The 23,785-nt window shown below is 38.5% G+C and overlaps 1 protein-coding gene across 2 annotated transcripts in view; it reads right to left on the reverse strand.

Moving 5' to 3' along the window:
• Positions 1-346: 346 nt before the first annotated feature.
• The window catches only part of MED13L (mediator complex subunit 13 like), a 262,490-nt gene continuing 239,051 nt past the window's right edge, over positions 347-23,785 (reverse strand). For both annotated transcript variants that reach the window (XM_011355833.2, XM_023528246.1), the window contains exons 20-31: positions 22,646-22,838; positions 21,528-21,954; positions 20,757-20,976; positions 19,532-19,720; positions 15,463-15,686; positions 15,129-15,271; positions 12,067-12,225; positions 10,578-10,754; positions 9,258-9,415; positions 6,430-6,591; positions 4,219-4,331; positions 347-3,180 (exon numbers count right to left, since the gene is read on the reverse strand). In XM_011355833.2, coding sequence (XP_011354135.2) covers positions 3,048-3,180; positions 4,219-4,331; positions 6,430-6,591; positions 9,258-9,415; positions 10,578-10,754; positions 12,067-12,225; positions 15,129-15,271; positions 15,463-15,686; positions 19,532-19,720; positions 20,757-20,976; positions 21,528-21,954; positions 22,646-22,838 — 2,298 coding nt within the window. In that variant the 3' untranslated portion in view covers positions 347-3,047. The remainder of the gene's footprint in view (positions 3,181-4,218; positions 4,332-6,429; positions 6,592-9,257; positions 9,416-10,577; positions 10,755-12,066; positions 12,226-15,128; positions 15,272-15,462; positions 15,687-19,531; positions 19,721-20,756; positions 20,977-21,527; positions 21,955-22,645; positions 22,839-23,785) is intronic.

Consider the following 23,785-nt stretch of genomic DNA (forward strand, 5'->3'; position numbering starts at 1 on the left):
AGACGGCAGACGGTTGTCACCAGTCTGAAAATCGGGGAAACTGGCAAACGGAGGTCTGTCTGCTATTTCTAAGGAACTGGCTGGGACTGTGAAGAGAAAGGAAGAATTACAGGCTCGTAATCGGAATACACTCACACCTGGGTGCTATGAGAAGACCCTTTACAGAACGGCTGGTGGGTGGACGGGGTACTGAGGGCGGTAAAATTCTACGTCTATCTGATTCTGAGAGGGAGAGCCTGGCTCCTAGTCAAGGGCTGCTGAATCCATCACGCGTATACTTCACGAACAGGCATAGATCGTTTTAATTATAGAGGCAGGATGGGAGGGGGAAAAAAGCCACTCAAAGTTTCAGTAATTCAATAATTTATTCCTCTAAAAAAGTGTGTAAAAGTATATAGCTCTCATTCACAAGGTATATATGAATGACATTTAAAATGGAGGCCTTTTAGTATTGTTTCTTTTTTATCAAAGTCTTTTAGTGTACTGTACCAGCGCTATACTGTAGTTTTTTTAAATGAACTTCACATATTTTTGTATTCTTTCAAATTGTCTGCTATATATAAAAGAAGCTCACTGCAAAATGCTTGAAGGAAAAAAAGAAAACAAAAGAAATTCAGAACTTCCCAGAAATTTACAGCTTTTACATTTAAAAAAGGTTCTGAAATATACATACAAGCATGCTGGACAATCCCGCCCCCTCTCCCCGCCCCATTTCCCCTTTTTAGTTCAAACCATGGTAAGAGTTCTGATTTCTGCAGAATTTCCAAAATTAAAAATAAAAAAAAAATAAAATAACTTCTCACTCTGTAGCAAATCCAGGGCTTGTACATTTCAGATTAATTCAGTAAAAAACTCACAAGTAAAATAATGCATATTTAAGGGAAATATTATACAGACTTTTCCACACAGAAGTACATAATAAGATTTTTTAAAATCTATTGCCATTCATTTATTTTTGCACAAAAACGTATAAATATGTCACCAGCTTTTCTTAACTTAAAAAACTTAAATAAAAGACACCAGATGAAAACTACCCTTTGCTGCCTTTTTTTTAAAATTTTTTGTAGGGGTTTTTTGTTTTTTGTGGTTTTTTTCTTTTTTTTGCTTAGAATTGGGTTTCTAGGGAAGAAAAGCCCCTGCATTAAAAACAGCCCATTTTAAAAAAAAATTCAAAGTTCTGATGAATTCTGGGAAAAAAAGCAACCCCAAAGTGGTAAAAGATTACAAATATCTACTTTACAATTTGTCTTCTCACCAAGATAATTTTATACAAGTTTACAATCTTCATCATCTTATGCTCTTCAAAAGGCCTTGAGAATTTTTCCTTTCTGATTAAGAAAAAATAGCACTGCAATATTTTTTAAGTCAATTTTACACTGTACACATTAGATACAAATGGTTTGATATATCAGATTTTTTTTAACCTATACATTGCGAAAGTCAACCCCCCCCCTCAATTGGTGGCACAGAGAACAAAATTATCCATTTACAAGTTATTTCTCTGCTTTCACATTCCCACCACACCACTTTTCTTAATATAATGTTTTAAACGTTAGATTATTTCAAGAAAAATACTTTTACAAAATCATATCAGTTATTACATTTTTCCTTTTGTTAATAACCAGGATATGGTAGTCTCTTGGAAGAACGTTTAAAATTTGCATGATTCTCTCCACAGATGACCAGAGCTCCACAGCCTGATCAGAGTGGCTCGCAGGAGGCGAGCCCAGCCCACCGCCCTCAGAAACGCACAGCAACGGAGGGGTGAGAAACGGAGTCTTAAAGACAACCCTCTTGGGCCTGGAATGAGGAGTCATAAAATACTTCAATTAGCCATTAATGCTTTAAAAAGGCATTTTTTAGAAAAAGTCCCAACACGAAGGCTCAACTTCAAGTACTAATTTAATGATTAAGTTGTAATATTTCTTTGAAATAATATTCCTATGGTCCAGAAAAAATTCACCATATTTATAACTGATTTTATGAGCAAACACTTTCGATTGTAATATGTACATGAGTCCCTTTTGATCTAATGAGGAGAGACCTGGCTTTCAATAAGAATTCACTAGAAAATATATTTCCATTGCGACTGTATAAAACTAATGAAGGTACTCGCCTCCGTGGCTCTGAGTTGAGCTTGACTGCCTTCTGTATAAAAATGTCATCCTTCATGAGACGCTGGCCACTTTTAATAAGGAACATGGCAGAATGTTTACCCAGTTTGTTCTTAGCAAAACCTACTGCTGGGTGGTTCTGAATACGTTACTTTTTTCGGCACGATCTCCCCAATTTGTTTTCACTCCTTTTCCGGCTTCTAGGACAGAGGTATGTAGTCAAAGAATCCTATGGTGGATCTAAGTTGGGTTTCAGCTACTGTACCTGGTCCTCATGAATTGAAAAAAATTAAAAGAAAGTCACGAAAATCATATGACAAAACAACTGAAAATAAATAAACAAAATGAAGGTGTCTCCAGACCTTTCGCATCTACACACAGGTATGAAGTTAACCAAAGCACTCAGCCAATCGAGATGGGAGCACTAGGGTAAGAGAAACCCCACTGTGAAATCATGTACTTGAGCTGGTTATTTTTAAAAAGTCCCAGATTATGGAGTTCAGGAAACCCACAGGCCATACACCAAGAACTAGAGGATTTCATCCAAAGGGCTCAACTACCCTTCTTTTTAAACAGAGACTGAAAACACAGACTCTTGTGCAAAAGGATACTGTCTCTTCTGTTTCCCTCTTAAAAACCAACAATAAAAACTTCCTGTGAACCAGTGGTTTGGGGCTGCACACACCGTTAACACTGGCTGAAAGTCACTGCTTTGTGGCAGTTTCCAGGTCCATGAGAGAAGTGTCAATGAGTCACTCTGGTAATGAACACTGCAGAAATGACGTGTGCCTGCTGAGAAGGAATCACAGTGCAGGACTGTGGACAGTGGTCTCGAGAAGAGGACGTGGGGCATCTGCAGAGGGTAGCAGGCTCCTTGGACTGAGGTTGCAGGGAGAAGGAACTGAGCCAGAGAGAGAACAAGTGCTTTTCCAATTAAAGTATATTCATGATGGCATTGTACAACTGAGTGAGCACCACAAAGTGGACGGGAAGGCAGGAGGTACGGTCCTGGGTGGCCGGATTGCACGTGAGCCAGGACAGAGCATTGTACTGCTCCAAAACGAACCTGCCGGAGAGAACACACAGATCAGGGCACGGGGCTCGACAGAGGTGAGCTGATCCACAAACCCTAACGTTCCGGACGTCAGCAGGAAGAAGGCCTGACATCACACCTTCACTTGCCCCAGGCTCTGTCTGTAGTTTTCTCTCACATCCCCGCTCCCTTCTAGACCTGCACTGCCCAATACAGCAGCCACTGGCCACGCGTGAATCCAGACATAAAACAGGCCCTGGACTTCAAAGGCTTAGTGTTCAAAAAGCATTAAAAGAGCTCATGAATATTTTTACACCGATTACTGTTGAAATGATATTGTTTTTGATGTATCTGATGTTATTCCGGTGTATTTTTGATATAAATGATAAATTTACAAATAAAATTAACTTCACTGATATCTTTTTATTATATAATGTGGTTACTAGAAAATTTTTAATTAGATATGTGGCTCAAGTTAGATTTCCATTTAATGATGTTGTTCTAGAGGCCCTAGAAGCCAAAATCATGTTGATCAGGTTCTTGCTTAACTATGATTCCCAAATCACTTAAGAGTTAGAAAACATTAGAAAAAGCTTGTATATTTTCTGAAGATACATGAAAAATGTTTATGGCCTGCTAAAATGCAAGAGAATTAGTACCTACTTCTGGGACGTATGTCCCTACTATGGAGTCTAGATCGTTTTATTTATAAAATCTGTATCAGAGAGGTTAAAAAAGGTTTTCAAAGCTAAGTGCTTTAAGGTCCAGACTCTGTCTTCTAACACTGATCCCCTAATTCTGATCTATTTTCATTACCACAAAATGCCTCCTTCAAACAGGAAGCAAAGACGACTGTACGTGCACACATTTAACTTAACAGGGTCAGCTGCACTGCCTGTCCCGTGCATGTATCGAGGGACTGTGGCTCTGACCGGCTAATCAGACAGTGCTCCACTGCATAAAAGGAAGCATCTCTTCCATGACACCACACTTCCATGAAAACACCTTGGATAAACAAGAGCGAAGGAATATAATTTCAAACTGTGCTGCTACACTGCCTGTGTTGCCTACCTTAAAACATCAGATGTGGTTTTGGAGTCAAGAGGATGTGGAACCCGCTGCGAATTCCTGGCAGGGAGAAGTTCGTCCGTCTGTGCTACAGAAATGTGGTGATGCAGCGAAGCCTGGCAAAAGAACAAAGACAGTTACCTTCCCGGTCGTGTCGACCACGGGGCAGAACAGAGGCAGGCCCATGTCTGCCAGAAGCAGATGCTCTGGAAGGAAGTCCTTAGAAGTCAAGGCTTCTACGAGTCTATGAATTGTAAGCTGCTCAGTAACCCCAATGTGATCCCACATAACTCCACATCCTACAGTTGAAAAAAAAGCTAGCATTGTAAATGATTAAATGACGTGCCTCTTGATGGCTTAATCTGTAGAAGGCCCCACAATCTGGATGTGGCTCGCTATCCTTGTGGTAGTGTTCTTCTATCCTGATTTCCCATAAATTGATAGATCATTCTAGAGTCACTACATTCAGATTATTGGGGGGGGGGGGGGGGGAGAAAAAATACATTATAACTGATGCTATTCCTACTTATCCCATCACAGCAAAATAAACTTAATGTGTTGTCCCACCTGATAATATAACCAATCAGTTTGGAATTCCAACCAAATCTGGATTCAGTAGGTACCAGCGTGCTCCATCCACTATAGAGTTCCCCATCAGTTTTTAACCCAATGGCTTTAGCACAGTTTATTAAATAACTAAGAAATGTAATTCGTAAAGGGGAGCCAATATAAATGCTTGATTCTTTTCTAATTTTTTAATTTTTAGGTTAATGAGCTGCTGCTCTAGCAGCTTTCAAAGGTGACTGCTGTTTTGTTTTCAGCACAATTATGAACCCATAGATTTATTTCGATCTATCGCTACCGTCATTCTTTCTCGTGACCAAATGGTGCCACCCCTGGGGACCCCTCCAAGTTGGCAACTGGGTCCTCTGATGGGACTTGAATAATCTTTGGTGACTTCCTTGCTTTCAGACATGACAAGACATCCCAGGTTCATCTTGAATAATTCTTACTTCAGACCTGGAATCAGTTATTTCTTCAAAGAATTCTGGTTCTTTTTAATGAGAAATGGTATTTAGGAACCACAATCGTGGTAATAGAGGTGTTTATTGCTACTAAGCTGTTGCTGCTCCTAAGCCTTTTCAGTAAACAGGCTAAAAAATGTGTATGTGTTTTTAGAGAGGAAAAAATAATCTAGGTTTATACTAATAATTCTAATTCAAAATGAAGATTATATGAATAAATTCTTTGATTTCACAATATGTTAAAGTCATTAGGAAAAAAAATTGCTTCGATTGTTTTGGTTTTAACCTTCCAGATGTATGTGTGTATGTGTGTGTGTCTTATAGATTACTGAATGGTAATCTATACTCCACGCAATTATATAAAATTATTCCTCATTTTGGTACAGATGACTAATGCTCCACTGAAAGAATATAATATATTCAACCAGTCCCCTACTGCTGGACATTTCAGCTTCTTCTAATCTTTCACATATGTCATTTTTTGCTTTTGCCAAGTTTCTTTTGAATAGATTTCTAGAAGTGGGTTTGCTGCGTCAAAAGGGAAATGTGTAGGGCTGTAATATCTGGTTTCTCCCCACAGCCCTGCCAACAGAGTTATGCTGTCAACCTTTGGCTTTCTGCCAATCAGTGGGTGAAAGATGGATTTCTTTCTAGTTTCTATTACCCAAACTGGAAGTGGAGATGTTTTGAATTTAACCCTTAATTTGGATTAAAAGTTTAAAAGTTTCCAAGAAATGTACAGGAAGGAGCAGTGTCAATGTGGAATTTCTTAGCTAACTGTTGCTACACTCCAGTGAGGAGCGCTGGCAGCCTGTGGGCGGGGAGGAAGAGGACAGCCAGTTGTTCTCGCCACATGGCTGGACTTCACTGACAGCGAGCCATGCAGACTCGGAGGAAGAGCATGACATGGACCCACGTGCCCACTCGAGACGTGCCCTCCAGGCCCTACAGAGCGTCCTCCTTGGGTTCAAGTGATTCACCTCTGTGTGACGTGGTTTTGTGTTCCTTTCCTAAATTCTACTCTCCACCTACAAACTGTAACGAAAATATCCTCAGAGTGGAAGCAGATGTGAGAGAGAAACAGGGAACAGAGTAAGACTATGGCAGACTAAGAGGGAATTCTAACCAAAACTAAACTTAAGCACAAGTCATTCATCTTCCCAAGTTTCAAATATGAGACAAAACCAACCTTTAGGAAAAGGGGGCACTGGTTCTGAGCCTGGGGACATGATGACCAAAACCACTGGGGGAGATTCTCAGCTTTGGCAGTTGAGACAAAATACCCAAGGGCCAGGGGCTGCTGTTTCAGCTCCTCGGGTGCTTCTCGAGAAAGAAGACGCTCGCCCTGGCTCTGGAAAACAAAGTCCCAAAGGCATGATCAGCACTTATCACCGAATAAAACTTAAAAAAATCAACTTAAAGAAACCTGAGCTATAGACATATAACGTTAGTTTCAAGTGTATGACATAATGATTCAATATCTGTATATACTGCAAAATGATCGACACAGTTAAGTCTTGTTAATACTCATCACACACAGTTACAAAATTTTCCTTCTTGTGATAAGAACTTTTAAGATCTACTCTTAGTAACTTGCAAATATATAATGCAGTATTAACTACAGTCGCCATGCTGTACATTACACCCTATGACTTATTAGATAACTGAAAGTCTGTACCATTTGATCACCTTCGCCAACTTTCTATCAATTCACTCTGCACACTGTAGTGAGTAACCCCCTCCCTGGCAGCATCTCACACAAAAATGCCACGTAACCGAGAAAGGTCAACGGTGGGGGGCCTGTCTCTGCTGCACACAGATATCTGATGAAAACTACTGCTCAGGCAGAAGGTACCAGCAAAACTAATGACATCTGTCAATTAAGTATGTATTTATTTTCTTTGGTTTCTTTCCCGCACAATGTAAAATCTGTTCTGTGGCATTATTAGGTATCAAACTAAAAATGAAGAGTGGACTTTCTGACAGCTGAAGATACCACTGCCGTGTGCTCTTGCACCAGCAACCAACCAAAAATACACAAGTGCACCTGACCGTCTGCTGTCGGCAGCATTGATCAGGAAACCTAACCCCTCACCTGTACCTGCAGGGCACTGACACTCCCGAACTGCCAGGAGTGTGACAGCTGCTTGTGAAGAGGCCTTGTTTGACTTTACAGCTATCTCCTTAATAAGAGGCTCCTGTAAGGGACTTACTGCTAATTTCTGAAACCAACATTTCCCTCATCTTTGATTCTTCTAGGTAAGCTTCATGAGTTGAAAATATAGCTTTCATGCAAGCAATAAGTAATCTAATTTCAAAAGCCTTCTGTTTCAAGAAAAAAAATAATCCTCAACTACTATACCAAATTGTATTAATTCTGAGTTGGTTAAAAAATAAAAATTTACTGTAACCTTGAACAATTCTTTACCCTGCTGTAATGCCTTAATTGGATATCAAAGAATGTTTAATGGTTTAGAAAGAGGAAATGCTGAAAATCTCAGGGGTCACCAGGCTACAGGTGCTCAGGATTGAAGAAGGCCACCTGACTTCAACTGTGACATTCAATTAACGACTTTAGGGCTTGAGGCTCCAACAAAGGGAGAAAATACAGCATACCTCTGTTTCTTATAAAACTAACATTACACTTCAACTACCAATTCCTTGTTAATGGATAAACTGAATTACAACAACCAGTACTGGCAGGCAGTAGGTGCTATGCTTTCCATTTCACAGGGAAGGTAACTAAGGCTGAGAAAGAGAAGCCTGTCCAAGGCTACACAGCCAGTCAGCCGCACGGCTGTAACTCAGAGCTGTATGTATCAAACTCCAGGGCGTGCATTCTTAGCCACTATGCAATTTGCCTCTAGAGTTCACATTAATCCAAAATTAAAACTACTCAATATAAAACCTGTGTTACTGGTTCCTATCACAACAATCTTCAATGAAGTAATAAAATGTCATTAACTGGCCAATGATCGTGGAGGAACTAAAGATATTTAAAAGCCCTCCCCCTTCCAGAAGGGGGAGGTGCGGGCAGGCAGTAACACGAAGGCAGTCCACTGAGTTGCCCTCCTGGTTTCATCTGCTCGGTGACTAAAGTTTTAAATCTTCTTTCTCTTGCTTGTCCTTCAGTGAACTCAGGGCTGGCAATAAAAGTGGCATCTGACAAAAATCTAAGTCTTCTAAGTGTCTAAATGAATCTGAACAGGCTGTTTATACCTGTCCAATTTAATGTATTAGACATAGCTATTTTTTTTTGTGTAGCATTTTAAATAAAAAGTACAATACAGTGATAAGGCATGAATCATCTAGCTTTTAAACAAAGTTAACACGAATTACGGCAGAACCTTTAACTCTTCAATCTTCTGTTAATCCACCTCCAAAATCCCTAGGACATTGAAAAATGAAACGTTGTAAACTCTGGTTTTTCCCTTAATACTCTGGCATCGACCTGAACCTTTCTCCAAGTCAGCCTCCTGTGGGCTCTTGCCAATCCTGCAGGCTGGCCACAGAAAAGATCGGGGCGACGAAAATAAAGGAACCATGACATGACACAGGACATCATGCTCCTTTCAGAATAATGAACCATCAACAATGTATTCTTCAATTAACACAGTTACTTTGCACGTTAAATAAATAGGGCTGTCGAACTAGCCTCTGAAAAGCCACTATTTCAGCAAAAAATAAAAAAATAACTGGGAGCAGCAAGCAACCAAAACTAATTTTTGCTAAGAAAACAATAATTGCACAAAACCCTTGCAGCTGTAATAGGACTGACTATTCCGCTAATAAAACATATTCATCAGGAATAATAGCACATTTCTTTCAAATGCCTGCCTTTATTCAAAACGGAACAACTGCAGAGTCACATTCTCATACTTCTTTCTCTTAAACCAGGACAGAGACCAAGCCCATGAGAAGAAAGGTACAGGTAGTAAAAAGATGATCACGCTTCTAGGGGACTATTTTCCTGAAGGCTGAGATTGTTTTGAACAACCGACTGCAAACCGTCCTTACCCGACTATGCTGGAAGTGAGAGCCCACACCAATTCCAGAAGGAGAGCCTGGGGAGGGGACTGGGGAGGAGTTGGGAGAGGAATGGAGGTTCCCAGTGATTAATATGCCAATATCATTGTCCATATCATCTGGGAATGGAAGGTCAACAAACATGTCATCTAGAGAGGAAGGGAGAAAAGCACAGAAATTAAAAATATGATCCATATTCCCAATTAACCGATACACTGTTTTGTTGGCCTATGACTACTATAGGCAGGTGCTGTTAACTAGTCAGATTTAATGTGTGCCAACTGTACTCTCTCCAATGATCTCCTACTGTGAAATATTAACAGAGTGTAGAAATAAAGAACATAAAAGTCCACATTCGGTGTAGCCTCCAAAGAAACATAAAATGATGGCAAAACAGCTAAAGAAGCAATTTAATCATTAAACAAAGTTAAAATTGACACCATCCAAGAAAATATCAGACGCCATCTATGTAGCCAATTAGCATCTAAAATACTGGAGGATGAATTAATGCATGTTAATAGGTATGAACTTGCTCTGAAACTGGAGACCTATTTCATAAGGAGATCAAAGCACCATGTTTTCATTAAGAAATCCTCTCTCATATTTTAAAAGGTGCATGCACAAAAAAGTACAAAAGGGGAAAACCATCACCCAAAACCCAATCACCATAAACATTTGTGCTATGATTCTTTTCTCTTATTTGTTATTCCATTGTGATCATGCTATATATGTTGGATATATACGTACATATAGTGTAGTTATCTCTTTACCCTTCCCATTTAATAGGAGAAAATGTTGGTAATTGTTAAAAATTCTTTAAAAAACAATGCTAATGGCTGCATAATACTGAGTGTTTATTTCTTGGCAAATGCCTTAATATATTCAAACCAAAAAAATCTTTTAAGAATAATCAAATAAAAAGTTGTTTTAGAATAAATTAGAGCCCCAAAGATCAGTAAGAGGAAGGTGCTAACTTTATCTGTCAAGTAGTCTTTCTACATTTAAAATCAAATTATTGAAAGAGTGACACCCATGTATAGGACACTACCAAGTAAATATTATTTTTTTGCCTTTAATGAAAAACAGGAGACAGTTAATTACCCAAGAGAAGAAAATATTTGGTCTTGGTAATAGTGCAGACGAATTAAATCTTCAAAACCAAAAAGATTCTCTGACCTTCAAGCCCCTCTTCGCATGTCATATGTTGTTTATTACGACACAGAAGAGCCTGCAGCAGCCCCCGACTCCATACTCTAGCTCTGTGTCTTGTTGAAGAAGCTGAGCTTTATGCATATGTGGTCTCCCACTCACCATTGTTGGGGCTAAACCCATCTTCATTGGGATAGTTGGCTGGAGCTACTTGGATGGTTGATGATGTTGGGAACACCAAGATGTGTGTACAAGAAGCATCTTGAGGGGTGTTAAGCTGAGATGACTGCATGTTTAACGCAGTACTTCGGCCAAAAACAGAGCCCATCGTGACAGCATCTTTAAAAAAAAAAAAAAAAATGTATCAATCCTTTTGTGCAGCAGTGAACAACTCCAGAAATGATGTTTTTAAGAGGACCTGAGCTGCAGTGATGAGTTTGACATGACTGCCATGATGAATACACATTTAAAGTTGAGCCCAATTGTTTAAATATCTTCAAGAAACTGACTCAGAACATATAGCTATGATAACTCAAACCTCATTTCACACTGGAAAAATTAAGATAAAACTGGGTTGAGTCTACCAAAGATATTTTAATTACTTATACAGGAAGCATTCCTAAAAATAAATCTTCCACTTTCCTTCCTCGTGTGTTTGCTCACAATTTCATAAAGCACTATTTCTCCTAAATGCTACAATTCTGTGTAAATGGTACCATTCAACTATTAATCGTTACCACTAACATTTATTGAATGCTTACTACAGTCCAGATTCTGTGCTAAATTCTTTATTCATGTCATCTCGCTCAATCATCACAGCCACCTCTTGAGGCAGGAACTATCATCCCTATTCCATGGTGAGGACAGAGCAGCACAAAGAAGTTGTGCACTTTGCCCAAGTGGTGCAGGCAACAATTGACCTAAGGTCAATACAGGACACCTGTCGCTCACTGCACGGAGGGCGAGTAAGCCCTTCTGAACCACAGCACTACTTACTTTTATAGGGAGTGAGTGGACAGGGTTGGAAATATCTGGATGGTAAAAATAGGTTTAAAAAGTATAAAACTGCTTAGTTATAAAATTGTAAAATATCTTAGCTGCTGATTTTTAAAAAAATTCAGTGGCCACAATGTTTTAGCTATCAGCATACTGGCACTAAGAATTTACTACAGGCCAGGCACTGTGCTAAATGCTTCACCCCTATCTGCCTCAGCATTCATCCTCAAACATTTAAGAAAGACTCCAAATATTCTCTCTTGAGACTGCTTGCAGTTTTTGTCAAACACCTGTCTTAAAAAGGATATCCAAATATGTATCATGCTGGTGTCCACGTCAGTCATTTCAGGAGGGTAATCTTCAAACACTGACGAGTTAGGGTCAGGCAACAGTTAATTAGCCATGACTGTAAGATCTCTCAATCACATCCAGAATGTAGGCTCTCCCCCAAGCTACAGCCAACAAGGATAATAAAATCATAAACTACTCCCCCCGGAAGAGACCAAATGTTTCCATTTCTGAGCCCTAAGAACAATCTTCTCTTATAAAGATAATAAAACAAAAAGATATATTCTACACTTGTCTATGGACTTAAGTTTGAATAGACTGAACTGATGTGATACTTCATTAATGGGACTGACAAGAAGAGATTTACCTGGCATCACTACAAAGGACCCCTGGGGCTCCATGGCAACCAGGCAGGCACTAAGGATAGAAGGAGAGTCTGCGGCAGAGATTCCACACATCCGGCACACGTCCTTGAGCCGTTTGCTGATTGTCTGTAGTGAACATTCTCCAAGGAGGATACTCCAATCTGAAATCAAATATCACAGTCATACACAGTCTTCAGAAATTCATACTGCTATGAGGTTTGAGCATTTTACCAGTTTTGCCTGGTAAGTGAATTTCCAGGATTGGGCCCTAAAGGAATGTGGCTTTACACAGGTTCCCTTCCCTGCTACAAAGAAAATGTTACTTGACCTCTATTACACTTCATTAACAAAGAAACAAAGGCCTACTATTGTGTGGACCAAAGTCATGTCTGAAATGACCTGCGAGAGTCCAGCACAGACCAGGGGAGATTCAGGCACCTCAGATGCTTTTGATGACGGTGCCACATCACACGGTGACATTCCCCTTTCTCCTCTTTCACATCCTTCACAGCCCGTCAGCACTTTTCTTTAGAGGAGAGCACGGCTGGGAGCAGACCTCAGCTCCGTTAACCGCTGTGGGCTGCTCGTGTTCATGAGAGGGGAGCGGCAGAAACCAAGGGGACCTTCCTTAGAAGAATACCCAAAGGTGCTACCAAACAATGGATGTGAGGAAAGTGCTCCAGACGCTGCCACGCTGGTATGCAGATGAAAAAGCTGGCACAGACTGTCTTCCTAATGTTTGTTTATGCCTCCAAACAAAGGCATTGTACGGAGAGCCCACGAGGGGAATGTTCCTCTGGGAATTGAAAAGCACTCAGTCCTCTCTCCTGACCTCCCTGACACACATGAAGCATGTCACACTCCTGCAGCAGCACAGTGCTGCCATGCCACGCCCCGCGAACGAGACGCCCCTCCACTGCAGGCTTCTCTATCTGTACATACGTTTTTCAAACAAGCTGTTCTCCCCTTATAAGAGTAGGTGAGAGGAAAAATTTTTTTCATATTTCATATTCCTAATAAACTTCAAATTGAAGTGGCTGAAATAAAGGTGGCCAGAAACACGAAGAATGTCTTTTTAAAAACCTCAGAAAAATCAAACAGAGTTCTGAATTTAAAACCAAATAAGAAGGATAAGGCAGTGTGAGTATTTTTATCGCGGTCACTCTAGTGACAAACAACAGAAATTCACAAAGCTGACTCTGAAATCTGTGGCTCACATCTGATACTGTTCCATAAAAATGCAATCTGCGCAGACCTCAGATCCCCAAAGCAAGGAAGTGCAGATTGGTAAACTGATTTCCTGTGCCCTAGGCTCTTCTTTGTGTTTTCATTCCTTGAGAGTACATTTTCTCTCAATTCTTTGACAGAGTCCTCAGTCACACTTACACTCTTCTCCTCTAAGAAATAAGAAGAGAGTGCCCCTTCTAAAAAAATCACACAGAAAAAGGTGATGGTCTTAATCATTTTCCAAAATACCAAGTGACTATACTAGGCTACGTTTTTATCCTCTCTTCTTTTCTATTATGCTCTAACTTTTCCCAAGGGTTAAGAGTAACTCAAAACCTTTAAGAAATAAGATTGACTAAAAGGCATGCTAAGAGAGAAGATAGGATTTCTGACAAGAAATGAAATGACGAATCCCCTAATGTATTAGACCTCCAGGCTACTGATATAAGATTCATTATAAGTATGGTATACCTTAAAAAATGAAAAGGGTAACATTTTCTATTGGTCTACAATATAATTTATTTTAAAAAATTGTGTGCAATAGATTCCTGAGAAGATTTAATGCATTTGTATAAACTGCTGTTAAACCTTAATAATTAACTCAGGTACTTGCTATAATGCAAGTTATATCTGTATCAAAGATTTTATTTCAGGGGTTCCACAAATACCTGATATAAATTTCATGTAAAGAAATTATATGTGCACCCTAATGCAAGGGCCAGCAAACTATGGTCCACAGCCAAATCCTACCTGACACCTGTTTTTGTAAATAAAGTTTTATTAAAACACAGCCACATCCATTCATTCACTTAGGTATTGTCTATGACTGCTTTGAAGTTACAATGGCAGAGTTAAGCAGTCGTAACAGTGACCAATTATCATGTAAAGTCGAAAATATTTACTATCTGGCCCTTTACAAAGAAAGTTTGCTGACTCTGCTTTAATATACTTGCATGCACAAAAACACCAAGCTAATTTTGACATACGTTTTGCTTTGTGCAGACCTTAGAAAAAACCTTTTCTCATCTACATGCATATATTAAACTTTTTATAAACGTGTAATTAATTAATGAGGCTTTAAAAAGATAATCTAGGCTTAAAAAAAAAAGTCTATATATATAAAACTGCACCAGTGCTACACTAAGAGACCAAATTAGCTGGACTTAATGTCAGACAAGGCAGATGCCGGTGGTCAGCTGTGTTATGTTAGTCACCTTTAGTGCTCTGTGACTGTCCTATTTACGATAAGAAATAAAGCAGTTGGCAGATACGTTTGGGGTTCAACTTAAAAAAAAATCTGCTCTTTTAAGCTTCCAGATTGGCGATGTGAATAAAGACTGTTCCAATTAATAACTACTTGTCCTCATAAATCAGGATTACTTTGCTACTGTGTCACCAAAGCAAAATAAATACAAAACTCATTACCATCAACCACCAAAAATAAACAAACAAATGAATGAAAGAAACTGAAAGCTGTTCTTCAATGATTTCTACTATCATCCATAACCTCTGGTATAAAATTTTCATGTTAAAACTGACTTCTTGTTCTTTCTGATTCAACATATAAATACACATTAGAAATTCTAATTTACTGAGTATCACTTTTATATTAATAAAACACTTTTTCTGTTTTATATTTAAGATTTTCTTTGGGTAAATGGTTTTGCAGCTAATGAAGTTTAAAACCACTGGTTTCCTGTATATTTAAAAAAATGAGGAAATATAATCTGTTTTACTCTTACTACCAACTTTACAACCTTCACCCTCAGCTCAGTTAATGACATTAGCTCAGCCCTTGCCCCTGCGTCTGGTACACACTGCTTCAGGAATTTCTCACCTTTAAGCTCCCCGTGGCCAAGACGCCCAAGTCGCCCGATTACAACTCTCCAGGGTAGAGATGTCATTTGGACAATACCTATGCACCATTCCCATAACTTCTGCAGTCCAATTTTACGTGCAGATACTTTACTCCTCCGTGATCTAAAAAAAGAAAGATATGGGGAAGAAGTCCCCAAATGAATCAAAGCTATCACTTAGACAAGACCAAGAAAATTCCAAACCACCCAGCCACACGGTACCCTCTGCATTTAGATAGGAAAATTAGAAAGATTCATATCTAAGGAAAGGCACAGCATCAATTTACATGCATCATATACACCAAGGATCCTCACCTGTTTGGTAAAGCAATATTTACAATACAAGTTTCTAATAACTCCCCATGGAGGTCAGTGCAGGAAGCCAAAAGCCAGCGCTGGTCGTGAGACAGACAGTAGCCCACAAAGAGCACATTGTATTTCTGGCTTGCTTCACCAAACGTCTCTCCCAGCTCGGTCTGCTTGTCTTTGATTGGGGCCAGTATGAAAGGAGGTGAGTAAAGCTGGATTGGGCTGGGCCGCTGAAATCAAAATCAAAATCAGTATCAACACAAGGCCACTAAATTTAATGTTTATAATAAAACCCAGAACAGCACTGAGTGAAACCAACAGGGCGTAATGACAACAGATTGCCCCCCACCAGCACGATATATATATATATATACACATCCAAATAGTAATAATAACACAGATAAAAGATTGTTTAAATGATAAAGCTAGGAAACGCAATCAAGTCAGTATTCTCTTATTAAAAGAAATTACTATGTTAGAAAGTAAACTGGCTCAACTTCACTCGTCAGTAGAAAAGTGGAAATTAAAACCACAACAAGACACTACCACACACCCGCCAGAATGTCTGAAATAACAAAGTCAGAAAACACCAAGTACTGGTGAGAATGCAGAGCAACTAGAACTTTCGTATGTTGCTGGAGATACAACCCTTTTGGAAAAGTATTTGACAATACCTGCTAAAGCTGAACAAACACAAACCCTATGACCCAATGAAATGCATACATTATATGTTTACCAAAGGACAATGATAAGAATGTTTATGACAGGATTAATCGTATTAGCTCCAAAGAGAAAATAGCTAAAATACTCACTAACACTAAGATGGATGATAGATACATTTTGATATACACACAATCAGAATATTAAACAGCAAAGAGAACAGAAAAACTACCACTACAAGCAACAAAAATGGATGGATTTCTATGATGAGTAAAAGCTGCCAGATACAAGATTATAAATTGTATGATTCGATTTATAGAAAAGTCACAAAACAGGCAAAACTATGCTGTTAGAAGTCAGAATAGTGATTCCTGCTGGAGTGACTAGAAGGGCCTGGGAAGGAGAGGTTTCTGGAGGCTTGTTATTGTGCTTGTTACATGGCATTTTTACTTAGTGAAAATTCATCACGCAGTACACTTATGATTGGGTACCTTTCAGTTTTCATTTTATACGTGTGTGTCTCATTTAAGAAATCAAAGAATTACTGTTACCTAAGACAAACATTTTAGATAAACTGTGACAAAATTTAATCATTGTGTTTGCTTACAGCTATTATACACATTTTAATATTTAATAAACTATAGCAGGGGTTAGCAAACATCTATAAAGGACCAGATAATAAATACTTTAGGCTTTACGAGTCTGTCACATAATTTCTTTTTAAAAACGTAATAATCATTCTTATTTAGTTGGTCATACAAATATAGACTGTGGGCTGGATTTAGCCCATAGTCATATTTGCTGACCCCTAGACTATAGCAAAAGAAATAATAATTATGGGATTATAGAATTTTAAAGCTAAAAGGAACCTTGTAAATAATCTAATCAAATTCCTTCATTTTAGGGGTTCAAAACAGGCCTAGAGATATTCAACCACTTGTTCAAAGTTTCAGAGCTGACATTCTCACTAATTCATTCAATCGCCAGAGACCCCAAAATTCTACTTCTAGCTATTTACCAACAGAACTGAAAACTATATCCACACAAAAACTTGTACACAAATGTTCATAGCAGCATTATTCATAAGAGCCAAAAAGTGGAAAAATCCAAATGCCCATCCACTAATGAATAATAAAAAAAAAACAAAAACAAAATATGGTATATCCATACGATAAAATATTATTTAGCCATAAAAAGAAGTACTGATATATGCTATGATGTGGATAAACCTCAAAGGTTATGCTAAATAAAGAAAGCTAGACATAACAGATTACATATTATATGATTCCATTTATATAAAATATCCAGAATAGGCAACTCCATAGAGACAGAAAGTAGATTAGCGGTTGCCAGGAGCTGGGGGAAGGGAAAATGAGGTGTGGTTTCTAATAGGCATAAAGTTTCTTTCTGGATTGATGAAATGTTCCAAAGGTAGATAGCAGTGACAGTTGTACAACTCTGTGAATAAACTAAAAATCACTGAATGATACAATTTTTAAAAGGATGAATTTTATATATGAATTATGTCTTAATAAATCTTTTTTTTTTAAGAGTCCAGTTGAGGTTGCCTAAAAAGTTTTGTGTGAACCAAAGGTTCACACAAATGTCAACTATTTTAGATGCAAAAGATAAATCACTAGGTAAAACAGTATTCCCATACTCTGGTTCTGAGATGCTAGATGTTCTATGAAAAATGATACCAGTGACAGGATTTCTTCTAAAGCTTGCATGACAAATACTAAAATACATTCTTATGTGAAAATGTGCTTGCATGAGACTATGCCACTGTAGAGAAGCAGGGGCCTGGCTGTTTGGTTCACCACTGTCACCTAATACAGTGCCTGGCACACAGCAGATGCTCAGCTATACAGACTGAACGGAAGTGCAATATTCTAGCTGTAGACTGCGGGAGAGGCGGAGAGGCGGCATTTAGCAAACAGTCATTACCTTAATGCAAATAAAAATGTATAAATCTCAGTAAATATGTATAACATTTGGTTGTTTTGTTTTTAATAAAGTCAAGTGATTTCTCTCTTCTTATTCCAAAGCAAAGGGGGAAAAATGCATATGTTTGCCATTTATTTTAATCTAAGCCTCACTTTACCTCACGAACTCCTAATGGTGTTCTGCCAGTATGTTACAATCTTTTAAAATGTTTCATAATGTCTTAGGATACCTTAACATAAGTAGTCAGCCTTTACTCTCCTCCATGAAAATGCAGAATACTATCAGTTATCATTTCAAATTGTGATAACTTCTTACCAAAGCATAAGAAATGACTGCATCTGAACTGCAGAATAACCACAAGAAGTAAAGAATTAAAAGATTCTAAGTTTACAACGAAAAGCAATAACTCATAATTTCTGGAGACAAAACAAGAAACAAGTAGAAGCAAACTATTTTTCAACTCTAGAAAAAACTAATAGAGAAAATAGATGAACTGCTTACAAAAGTGAAAAATACAAATCCAAAAGAATAAACTGAACCTAAAACTGCCAAAGGCAGAAATTTTATATAATCCCAGAATAAAAGTAGGTTGTCAGCCAAGTAGCTACCCGTCTTGGGACCAAGCTGACCTGAACCAAGTTACAACAAATGCAGTATTATCTATAGTTGCATCATTTTTTCACGTCTAAGCTTTTAGTTCTAGAAGGGATAAGCATTTTATAGAGTTTTCCAGAAAAAACTTACATAACCAACTAAAATCAGCAGTTTTGGGTGTTTTTAAGTTCTCTAATAATGAAAAGGTATTTGCTGGCTTTTGTTAATGGGTATTTTCTGTTCAATGAAGTTGTGGGAACTGATTTTTGAAAGCTTTGAACATTTTAAACACTGCCCTATACACCTCTATCTTCAGGATAAGGTGATTAGTAAAAGAACTTTTATTTAAAACATGTGGGGCTCTGGTGTTTTAAGACTCCCCTTGAGGTACATATCTGTGGAAGTAGGTTTAAGAAGACTGAGAGAAAAAGCATTTGTATATATACAGAAGCCCCAAGACGAGAGGAGGAGGAAGCAAGAGGAGGAAGCAACTCCCTGTAAAAATGTGCATCAGAAATTGAGGGGCCCTTATGGAATAAACACATATACAACTGCTGTACTAGGAGAGAAACGAACTGGGGAGGGTAGAGAGTAAGAGAAGACACAGATTAGTCTCAAAAAAAGAGAGAACAAAAACGAATATAGCAAAGTGCTCAGTATGTTGCTGCCTTAGGTCCTACGTTGAAAAAAAGCAAGACTTTGCCTGCCTCTTTTCTCAAAAAAATGTACAAGTTCAGTGAAGTAGCTCTTCAATTTTAACTTCAGGATTACTCTTACATAAAGGTAGAAGACAAACCACGCAACCAACTCGCCTGGCTCGCATCTTCAGTATAAAAGATCTCTTTTTGGAAATTTCTGCCTGGCTGCTACCTACCTCCGGGTTCTTGAGGGTCATCTCAATGCTGGCGGCAGGCCCAAACCCTGTGAGAGATTTAATGTGGATCTGTGTAGGCAGAGGTCGCCTGCACTGGCAGTACACTGAAAATGCCATGGACTTCAAGTATTGAATGTAGAAAACTTGCTCATCCTTCATTGTCTGCAGCATGTACTGGCAAGGCACAATCTACAGACAGGAATACAAACAGAACTGGGATTTAATGTAATAATGAGAAAGTTGGAAAATGGGAAGGCATGAAACCTTAATTTGAATGGGGGGAGAAAACTTTATAGTCTTAAAATAAATACCTCGTTCTTAATTTCTCCTAGTGACATAAAATCCTATATTCTAAATGTATACCAGCAATAGTTATACTGTCACTTAGAAATTATCCTGTTCCCATTTTAGGGGTAAATTCTCTATTATTGTGATGCTCCCAAATTTAAAAACTTTCTTTTTGATACATTTCTCATATATACATAATATGCACAGCACTTTTGGAATTACTGTCTAATCATTTGCGTCACAAACTTCAAAACAGCAAAAAACTATCAAAAACCTATTCCAGTAAACTTTTAATTCTGTAAGATAGCTTTAAAGTGACAATACAACAAAATCCAAACAGCGAATGCAGCATTTTTCACCTATTAAATTATTTTTAAAAATGTAAAGTTATTCCACTGTAAAGCTGGCAAGAGCGGCAGTGAAAACGGGCATGCTCATTCATGCAAGTAAGTAAAACCTTTCTGGAAAGGAATCAGGCAATATTTATCAGTATGTATATCTAAGAATCCACTTTAAGAAATGCCCTGAAGTGTGAAAAAGGGATTATACATAAAGACGTTTGTTATGGCTTTGTTTATAATAGTGAAAAAGTGGAAGCAATTAAATATCTAACTGTGCAGGCATGGTTAAATGTGGAAGATATCCAGTCATCAAAAATTTCGTTTGTGAGAATTTTAAATAACATGGAAAAGCATTCATGAATAACATTAAGTACAAAAAGACAATATGTTGAAAGTATAATCTCAACTATGTAAACAAACATACAAAAAAAAGGCTAGAAATATACCAACATGGTAATGATGGATCGATCTTAAAGGCACAATTATGATTATTTTTTAAAATGTTTTTGTGACTTTCAATTTTTTTTAAAAAATCAATAACTTGTATTTACTTTCATAAAAACAATGAAAGTAAAAATAAACTTGCAAATAGTTACCTGGAGAATGAAAGAATTTCTCATATGCTCAGGTAAATTATCCAGCATCTCTGTGTAGCAGCGCATCAAACTCAACAGCCAAAAGTTTCCGGAAGTGGAGTCCTCCTCTGCAGTGTAAGTGAATGGGTCCACCATGTAAATGACAACAGCTGGAGGATAGGCTTGGCTATCTGCGGAGTCGGGCTCCGTGGGAATTCCTATTCTCTCCCTTTCTGTAACACTGCAGAGAAAAGTCACTTATGAGATGCACAAAATAAACATAAATTACAGAAAACAAAATCAATTTTAGAGCACATCAACTCCCTGGATAATGATTACAGATTAAATGTAACATTAACATGTATCGTATTACCAGTTAGCACCAAGACAGGTGTAAAATGACAGTGTGCGCCTCTAAAGTGGGAGGTTTCTTTTTCAACTCCCCTGTGTTTCCTGTGCCTAAAGTCTACAAAGATGTTTTCCGATACTATTAACAGCAATAGCTTATTAGTATCATCTATTATTCATATAACAGTATCAGTATAAAAGTAACAGCTTACTATGAAGCTAATAAGTTTAAAAATAATAAGTTTATAAATTCGGATATAAGAAGTCTCAAATTTCTTAACACTGAAGCTGTTGACTGACAGCTGTTTCTCTCGGGAAGAAGAGAAATAGAGCACTTTACTGGATTTAGAGCCTCGTGAGGTTGAGGGGAAGAGAGGGGTACAGAAGAAGAGCAGATAAGGCATCTAAGTTGAAGCGTCTTATCTCAGTCAGTGAGTCGTGTACCTTTCTTGTCCATCCTGTGAGGGCTGAGAGGCGCTCTGCCCAGGCTCGGGGTCTCCACCGCAGCCTATGTTCCCTTGCGTTCTATCAGCGGAACTGGCCCCAGTGCTGGGGTTCTGTCCTCCAACACTACCACTGAATCCTGACGAAGAGGTAGTGCTTATCTGGTTAACGACGGGAGCAGAGGCAGATGATGAGACCGGTGGCACAGAGGAACCAGATGCGGAACTACTTGCTGCAGGGTTTGTAGAACTGCCATTAGAGGTGGGATTAAATGCGCTGCCAGCTGTGGGAGCTGCTGATCCTGAATTTGAAGCTAAAGGCCCGGCATTCCCAGGAGTAGCTTGTCCCTGTGCTGCTGCTGGTGGGGTCTGGTACTTAGGTGGTATCAACAGGCTGCTATCGAGCTGCAGAGTGGCTAAATAAGGTGCTGAAAGAGTACATGCAGAGAGGTGACTTCAGTGGTTTTCTGCAGTGTTAGACAAGCAGAAATTTGGAATGCTAACTTTAAATATTATGCTATCAGGCTGCAATATTCTGGCTACGATACCCAAAATGCTATCTCCACAGTTGAACATACGCTTATATACCCTGCAAACATAGAAATGAACATGGAACTATTTATTTTAAGTTCTGGAGAAGAACCTTATTTAAAAAAGAAGAGAAAATTAATCGTGTGTGACATTTTCCTTTCAGACTGATTCCATATGCCTTCGCTGAAAAATGAGAGGCCACGTATTCTACAGCCACCCTGGTATATTATGCTCCCACGGGTATACAGCTTTACAAGTGTCTTAGATCCTCTTAAAATTAAGATTCTCTTAAATTAAGCAATTAAGTATTCTCTTAATACTAAGTCATGCTGCTAAGTTTTCAAAATGTGGAGTAAATTAGATATGACTTCTTTAGGCAATTTTAAATAGCTTTTAAAGAATATATGTGCTTATAAAAATTAGCATTTACCTAGAACGCAGAAATAGTTGTAAATAAATACAGTAATGGAATGCTAACATTACCTGAGACAACAGAAGCCTACTGTTGCACCTTAACAAGTGGAAGGGGAGGAGCAATTTTCTATTTTACTTCTCAAATTCTACTTTGCCAAATAAATTCCCGCTTACCTAGGTGATGGCGGCAAACTTGCGCATAAAGTTTGAGTCTGGAATGATTGTCATTCTCCTCACTGCTCCACGGCTGGTTAAACCACTCACTCACAAGCTCATCGGCTAGCTTCTGTGCCACGGTCTTTCCCACGCGCATGATCCCATCACGTAGCACTTTGCAGATGGGCTTGTGCTGGCCAAGCCTACACATCTGATACCACAAACAAAATCACTGTTTACAAAAGGAACCACTGTTTTGTTTGGTACATATCGTTAGCGAGGGAGATTCTTTATCATCCACACGGAAGCATTTTCCTTTTTCTTTTATCATTACCACATGCAACCAAACCCACATTCTAAGCTGGTAATTAATTATCATGCACCCTGAAACTGCAATCTGATGCTCCAAAATCTGGACTAGGTCCTCTAGAGAAAAATTAATGTTTCTCATGGAGAAACATAAATGTGTCTGCTTGCCAGCCCATTCCTCCTGCACGAGAGCAGATTGCGGAGCATCACCTGACCGCTGATGGTCAAATAAAGGACTAACCAGATTCCTGCCTACTACAGCTGACCGAGACATATGTCCACTCAGATCTCCTAAGCAATCCCTACTCATAATGTTTTCCCATAAGATAACATTAAAATTTTATGGGCCATCTGTTAGATTGTTTAAGACATTTGGAGATCACTAATAGCAGAGGCCACTGAAGCACTGGATGTGTTGATCATTTTTTAAAAAGAAATAGTTGTTTTAGCACAATGAGTTTCTGTTATTAATCTCCAGGACACTGAATGGGTGCTTATAGCAGAGAATTAATATACCTGCCAAAAGCAAGCTACTTAACTACCTGTTCACCAGCAGAAGGGCCCATACTATTATCCCTTGCTAGAGCTGACTACCTTGCTAGGCTTACTACCTAGCCCCAAAGAATTCTCCTTCGGCAGGTATGTCATATCGCCAAATGAGCAATCCTAGTAAAATTAAGATCTAAAAAGCCTTTTATGTTTTGTAACTTATGCTGAAGGCTTCATTCAAGAGAACAGCCAGGGTTTAAAATTGCTTAGAAAAGTTTTCTGTGTCAGGGTAAGTATGATGTAGTATTATTACGCATCCATGGACCAGGCACTGTTTGGAAATTACTGTACTCAAGGATT

Source organism: Pteropus vampyrus, unplaced genomic scaffold (assembly GCF_000151845.1).
Source record: "Pteropus vampyrus isolate Shadow unplaced genomic scaffold, Pvam_2.0 Scaffold23, whole genome shotgun sequence".
In the NCBI taxonomy this organism is placed as follows: domain Eukaryota; kingdom Metazoa; phylum Chordata; class Mammalia; order Chiroptera; family Pteropodidae; genus Pteropus; species Pteropus vampyrus.